Source organism: Balearica regulorum, chromosome 19 (assembly GCF_011004875.1).
Source record: "Balearica regulorum gibbericeps isolate bBalReg1 chromosome 19, bBalReg1.pri, whole genome shotgun sequence".
In the NCBI taxonomy this organism is placed as follows: domain Eukaryota; kingdom Metazoa; phylum Chordata; class Aves; order Gruiformes; family Gruidae; genus Balearica; species Balearica regulorum.
This window is the reverse complement of record NC_046202.1, coordinates 5,561,662-5,569,032: the sequence shown is the minus strand read 5'-3', so window position 1 is coordinate 5,569,032 and position 7,371 is coordinate 5,561,662. Positions and strand designations below refer to the sequence as shown.

At 58.4% G+C, this 7,371-nt stretch overlaps 1 protein-coding gene across 1 annotated transcript; it reads left to right on the top strand.

The window, feature by feature from the left end:
* The first annotated feature begins 342 nt into the window (after positions 1-342).
* Positions 343-5,035, top strand: CRYBA1 (crystallin beta A1). Its single transcript, XM_075771496.1, is given in 8 exon segments — positions 343-360; positions 362-374; positions 1,160-1,224; positions 1,817-1,936; positions 2,184-2,302; positions 3,919-4,060; positions 4,544-4,686; positions 4,814-5,035. Coding segments are annotated over 8 exon segments (768 nt in total). The 3' UTR covers positions 4,962-5,035.
* Positions 5,036-7,371: the final 2,336 nt, after the last annotated feature.

The following is a 7,371-nucleotide window of genomic DNA, read 5'->3' as shown; positions in this document are numbered from 1 at the left end:
AGCACCAGGGCCGGGCCAGCCCCTGCGCTCGCCCCGTGATGGCGCGGTGCATTGCCCCTGGAAAATGCCAGAGTCGTCAAACTGTTGAGTCATTTGTGCCCAAGATTATCTGTCCAAACAGCTGCCCTGATTATTTTTCTTTTTTTATTATCTTTTTTTTTTTTTTTTTTCTTTTTCCCTAAGAATGTGGCTCAGACCATGGGGATGAGCAGTTGAAATCTCCAGGGATCAGCGGGACAATGCCAGAGCAAGCATTGTGCTGACAGCTCTGCAAACGCTGGCACCGGCTCCCAGCCAGCAGCACCCTATAAAAGCTGAGCCGCTGAAGTAGGCAAACATTACATGGGCGAAGCAGCAGTAACCGCCTGAGCTAGGTGAGTCCTGGGACCGATTCATACCTCTCCCACCTCGCTCCCTGCTCGTCCCCGCCACCGCCGGCTGGCTGGGCAGACACCCTTCGTCCTTCCTGCCTGGTGGCCAAAGACACCCAGAGGGACCATCGCCATTTCTCGTGGCAAAAGACAGGCTCACACGTCCCCGTTGGCAGCCAGGGTGGTTGAGAGTCCCTCTACCGTGGGGCACCCCATTCCTGGCATCCATCCAGCCCCGGCTCCTGGCACGGCACACTGGTTGGCATCTCCCACCGTTAGCCGGGGCCATCCGTGGCAGCCCACCGCACCTCGCAAGGAAGGCGTAGCCGGGGCACCAGGGCGGGGAGAGGGGAGCAGGCAGGTCTGTTGGACACCGCCAAGCATGGGGTGGCCTGTGGCCCCCGCCGCAGCTCCCCACACCACCTCGGGGGTGTTTTTCCTAGCGGTGGCCTGGCCTTGGGGACACGGAAGGGGGAGCCAGGCACTGAGCCCCGGTGCGTGCGCAGGCTCTGTGCCATGGCCGGGAGCGGGGAAGGGGCACCGTGGCAGTGAGGAGGGAGCACCCTGCTTTGGATGTGTCCCGGAGCCTCCCGCTGTGCCCCCACCCCATCCTGCGGCTAGCAAGAGGGTCTCGCCAACTGGCATGGCTTGTCCCCAGCAGCCCGGCAGCTGCCTTCGCACAGGCGCCGTGGGCAGCAGGCACAGAGCTGTCCCCTGGCCCCATGAGCAGGCAGTGGAGATGCACAGGGGCATGCTGCAGTACAAACGGCTTTTCCTTCCTTCTCCAGACACCGTTCCAGCAGCAAAGATGGCTCAGACAAACCCTCTGCCTGTCCCCATGGGCCCATGGAAGGTACGTCCTCGCACCCCCTGTCTCTCGCCTTTCCCGGTGTGCAGTTGGGGGACAGGGAGAGGGGCAGAGCCAGTCCTCCGGGGCCAGAAAAGCTGCACGGCAGGCAGTGAAGTGGGGGGAGCACAGGAAGCAAGGCACCCCTGTCCTCTGCCCACGGGAACTTGCCTCCTGCCCGCTCAAACACCTCCCGTCTGTTTTCCATAAGCCTCTTTGCAGCCCCCTGGCCCGCTGTGCCCTGCTCTTACCAGTCGTCCTGTGCCAGACAATTACAGCAGTTCCCGAAAGCCACATGCTGTTATTTGCCCTCCCCTGTTGGTACAGGCAGGCTGGCAGGGCAGGCAGAGGCAGGCACGGGGGCTGCAAAGGGAGCGGTGGGCACGGTGGAGCAAGGTGGGGAGCAGCCCTGAGGGGTCTGGCAACAGCTCTGGGGCCACAGTTCGAGGAGGGAGCCGAGAGGGCGAGGAGAAGCACATGCACAAACGGGGTTGCACCCCCCTGAAGCCTGGAGCTGTCGTGGGAGAGGAGAGCATCAGCCACAGCCCCCCGGGGAGTTCCCCCTCGCCCTTTCCCCCGTTAATCCTCTTTGCCCTAGAGTGTTCGGAGCAGAGGCCGGGAGAACCGCCAGCCACAGCCCTGCCACCCGCCCGTGCCAGAACGGCTCCGCTCCTCTCTCCGGACGGCACCGCTGCCCCGGGAACTGATCTCCACAGGGGTGAGCAGGAGAGCGGAGCGGGGGCCGGCGTGCGTCTCCCTCGACACCAAGGCAGGGCGCCGCGGGGCCAGCAGTGCAGGGATGTGCAGAGGTGTGCGGGGCTGCGTCCCAGCCCAGAGCGGTGCCTGGTGCAGCCTCCGCCGGCTCTTCCCCGGACGGAGCGTGACCCTCCGTCTCGAAGAGGCACTGAATCGCCTGGGGCCACAGCCGGGCAGTTCCCAACTCGGCAGCTCGCTCTCCGTTCCAGATCACTGTGTACGACCAAGAAAACTTCCAGGGCAAGAGGATGGAGTTCACTTCAGCCTGTCCAAACATCATGGAGTGCGGCTTTGACAACATCCGCTCCCTGAAGGTGGAGTGCGGCGCGTGAGTACCCGGTGGCCAGCGGCGGGGATGCTTTCCCAGGCGGGTTGGCAGGGCGAGGAGTGCCTGAGCGCAGAGCAGGGCCGGCTGTCCTCGCTCCGCTTAGCTGGAGCCAAGCGCTGCAGGCAGGGGAAGCCAGGCGCAGGGGAAGCCAGGCACAGGGGATCCCACCCTGCCGGGGTAGAGCAGCCAGCCCTGGGCAGCACCGACACAGACACAGGGCCAGAGAACGGCAACAACGCGTTTGGCATCATCCAAAACTGCCTCCTGTAGTCTGGGAGCAGCCAGGTTTGGAGTGCCTTGGTACCCTGCAGGGATGCTGCCCAAGGATGGAGCAAAGATCAGTGCCCAGCGAGTGGCTCTTGAGCTCAGCCTGGTCCCCATCCGCCTGTGTCACCCCACAAAACACCATGCTTAAAAACCACTTTTCTTGCCCCAGGGCCCAGCCCTGCCCCGTGCTCTCCCAGGGCCAGAGCAGAGCCTTCCTGCAGCCTGTCCTGGGCTGCCCCGGTTGCTGACAGGGGTAGGGAGCAGAGCCAGACTTCTCCCTGCGCACGGGAATCTTCCCTAGCACAGGCAAGACGTCTCCTGAGCTGCTCCGAGATGCTGTGCGTAAGGAGCGGTCCCCACGGCAAGCATCCCGCTGGGGCCAGGGAAGCAGACAAGATAGATTTGCGCTGCTATATTTAGGATTTGTAATGCTAATGGGATTACAGCGGCATGCGTGCTCACACCGTAATCAGCTCACTGCTCCAGTTGACGTGTTCCTAATCAGGCTGTTCACCTTGCACGGGAGGACGCTGACTGTGGGACACGGGATCGGGGCTTGGTTTTGGTCAGACGCGAGAGGCCCTCGACCCCCCCAGCTCAGCGTGCGCCTCAGCACCCCGCGTACCCCATAAGTAGGGGGTCCATAGGCTGCACAGCCGGTGCCATCCTCCCTCCAGTCCCCAGCCCAGCCTCTGCCTCCCTGCTCCACTGCGGCTGTCCGCTAAGGGGACGTGCCCGGGAGAGGTCCCCACCCTGGGGACAGGCAGGCTCTCACATGGGCAGCACCAGGGCTTGCAATATGTGTCCTGTGGGGTGGAGGCATCCCTCTCAGCTCTCCATGGCTTGTTTTCAGTGAAGAGGGGGACCCAAAAAGGGGGAAGCAACAGCTCCCTGCCCTGCCCGCAGCCAGAGGGGTTCTGCCTGGTTTAGGCATTAGGAATTCAGGTCTTTCCAGCTGTGCCAGGTTGTAATTGGGAAAAAAGTAAGAAATGAGGCCTTTGGGAGAGAAGGGCAGCCGGGGGGTCTTGTGGCGTCCTAATGCGATGCCGATCTATGTAAATAACCACAAAGCGTTAGGGGAACGAGCTGCCCTCGCAGGCTGGGCCCCTTGAGGGAGGGACCCCATCACCCACTGCAACCGGGGGACGCTGGCGCTGCTGTGCAGGCAGCTCCCCAGGCACCAGACGCGGTTACACACCCAGCACCGCTTCCTTTCCTCCCGGACTTGTGGGCAGAGGCCAGACCCCAACCTCCTCCTCGCACCTACATCCGTGCCCCGGTGCCAGCCCTAAGCAGGAGGCCCAGAGCTGCCGCAGGACGCCCTGGCAGCCCTTGCTCTGTTTTTGCAGCTGGGTCGGTTACGAGCACACCGGCTTCTGCGGGCAGCAGTTCATCCTGGAGAGGGGAGAGTACCCACGCTGGGACGCCTGGAGCGGCAGCAACGCCTACCACATCGAGCGCCTGATGTCCTTCCGCCCCGTCTGCTCCGCTGTGAGTGTCCCGGCTCCGACAGAGCTCCCGCATCTCTGATCCCATTAAAACGTGCCAGGCAATAGCACCAGGCCAAGGGAGTGAGGTTAGGAAAGGCAAACGCAGCCGTGTCGGGGGGTCTGCAGGTGGCAGAGGCCCCTCAAGGTGGGCTCAGCTCTCCCCCTCCCATGCCCAGGGATTTGCTGTTGCTGTCCCGTTTTCTCAAACTTTTAAGGGAACTTCTGGGTCAGCTGTACAAGACCAGAGCTCGCGGACGGCCAGCCTGAGACAGTAGCTGCGGCATAGCTGGTACTGACACCTCCTAGGCCAACCCCTGCCCCAATCCAGCTCTGGGGGGTTAAACACCTCCCTCGGGCTGTGCATGCCACCCCCAGGAAACGCTCTGAGCAATGCCGCAGGGAGGGACAGACATCGCCCCGCTGTCCCCATCCACGCCAGGGAGGGAGAACCGCCTCTCCCTCACCCCGTGCTCTTCCCCCCCAGAATCACAAGGAATCCAAGATCACCGTCTTCGAGAAAGACAACTTCATCGGCCGCCAGTGGGAGATCAGTGACGACTACCCCTCTCTGCAGGCCATGGGCTGGGCCAACAACGAAGTGGGCTCCATGAAGATCCAGTGCGGCGCGTAAGTGAGGGGCCACGGGCAGCAGGGCCATCGCTGTGCTACCACAGCTGGAGGGGGGACAGCCCACAACCCCCTTAGCTTACCTCTTATCCCCCTTATGGCCGCCTGACAACTTCTTTTCTTCCAGCTGGGTTTGCTACCAGTATCCCGGGTACCGTGGCTACCAGTATGTCCTGGAGTCCGACCACCACGGAGGAGACTACAAGCACTGGAGAGAGTGGGGTTCGCACGCCCAGACCTCCCAGATCCAATCCATCAGGCGTGTCCAGCAGTAGCTCCCCACTTTCCAGTACATCTTTGCAAGGTTTCTAAAGCTCACCGGCTCCCTCTTGGTGCTAATACTCCCCTCCCAAAATAACCACCCCTTCTCGTACTGCAACCGCTTATGGAACAACACTCCCAAACGGTACCAACCGCCACAATTGCCAATAAATGTGACTGAAAGAAAAAGATAAACCAGCTTGGTGGGTGTTTGCTGTCGTGTGTTTGGGATTGAAGTCACACATCCCCATCCCAGTAGCAGGAACCAGACTCTTCCACGCCCAGTTTAAGCAGGACTAAAGCCCGGTGGGGCTCACACCAAGGCGAGTTCATCCCCCCACTGTCTGGCACACACAAACACAGCGGCCAAATCCTTGGTCGCTGCAGCTCTGCAGCCACGTGGCTTCCTTTCCTCCCTGCCATCCCCTTCCCCACTCAAGGTAAAGGGCACCGTGCCCACGTACACAGAGCCACCCGCCCCGTGCTGCTCTAGGCTTTGTGGCCAGCACTGCTCAAGGCTCGGTGGCCAGCTGAGGGACCGAAAGTGGGAGTCGTTGGCCACGCAGCATGCCCAGGGCCAAGGGGTGCTCCCTGAGAGCGCAAAAAAGAAAGTCACGCTGACACCCACAAACTTTAAAATTTTTATTCAACAATTTACATCACTTATTGTCTGTCTTAACGTATTCGATCTACACAAATTTCTTTTTTTCCTGATAAAATAATAAAATTTGGATAAATTTTGAAGACCTGTTGGTGCAGAATAAACAAAATTTCAGGTAACTTTTTTTTAAACATTTAGTGTGAAGTATGACATCATTGGTAAAGATACATCATGCCATTACAGCTCATGGACATTACCTATCCTTACAGTCCGTGACATCACCCATACCAGCGCAAGGGGCTGCGCCAGACACAGCTACAGCAGGTATTACACTAACTCTTCTAGCCACCCTCTCACGACCGGGAAAACGCCTACATTTCCAGCTGGGCACACAGAGTGCATTAACCTAATTGGAAATACCGGGGAGGGAGGGGGGGAAGGAAACAAATTCTACCTTTACGGATCCGTGTGGTCGCACACTACAACATCGACAACAAAGAGGGGCTGCCCCTCTCCGCAGATCAGAGGTAATTCAGCTCCTGAGCAGGTAGAGCGCAACCCCCCGCGGCAATTTTCATACACACCAGGAAACCGAAGGAAATGAGAACTTATCGACGAGGGTGGGCGGGAGAGGAGACGGCTCCGGCCCCAGCTCCGAGTCGAAGCGCGCGGTTGTGTTTCGCACCGCCCTTAACACTGAAATATTCAGGGGAGGGGGGAGAGAGGGGCATCCGTCCCCCCAGTAAACAAGTTGAGGACCCTCAGAGGCTGGCAAGCCACCGAAGGTGTGTAAGTACACGTGTGATGGTAGATAGAAAAGCAGCCCTGTTCTGTATGAAAAAAAGCTGTCAAGTTAGTACAAATTTCTGCCATGGCGAAGGGAACACGAGGAGAAAGCTGTCGGGGTCCTTCTTCTGTCACAAAATCCCGACTCTCCTGCACAAAGGCTCTGGGCTAAGCAACAAGTTTCCAAAGGTGGTACCTGCACCCCAACGCACCCAACTCAGGAAAACAAAACCAAAATTAAAGCTCTCGCCCCGGAGACCGGCGGGAGCCCACCCTCCGCTGCGGTGGGCCACCAACCACATGCCTGCCGTGGAAACAGCCTGTCCCTCCTGCCTCACCGGGGGAATACACAACTGTAGGGTTTCTCTTCGGTTAATTTTGTCATTAGAAGCCTCACGTTTGCCCGCGCCACCAGCCTGCGGTGTGGCAGACTGGTCTCCATCCCCTCCCCATCGCCGCCCGCACGCTGGCGGGTACCACCAGAGAAAAAAGGGCACGCGTTAGTCCGACAGTACAAAGTGTATCTGAAACACAAGCCAGCACACCTCGCTCCCTCCAATTCAATTACTAAAGTAGGCTCTTTAAAATAAAAAAATAATATATATATTTATATAGCTATACAGAGAGATACAGAGAAAGCAAAGGAGAGAGATAGGCTACTAAAAAAATCAAGAAGCGCCAGTTTTCTGCTACAGCTGTCAGCAAAGAACTGTCACCTTACATCATACCCTCCGAGATGGTGAAGATAATGCAGGCAATGACAGCACAGGAATGCAAAAGAGGGCAGATAAGTCACTTCTGGTAATGAGACACAAATTAAACTTTCAAAACATGTGCATAGCTTTATTCATCTGCTTCAAACTAACCTTTTTCACGGAGCTTCAGCGAAACCCGAGTGTGCAAAATGCATTTCTAAAAAATAATGCAAGCAAGCTTTCACATTTACAGTGGCAGAAGTACAGAAAGACTCAGACAGAAATCACACATTGGGGCGAGTGAGTTGGGAGAGAGATGAAGAAACAAGAATTGCACAGCTT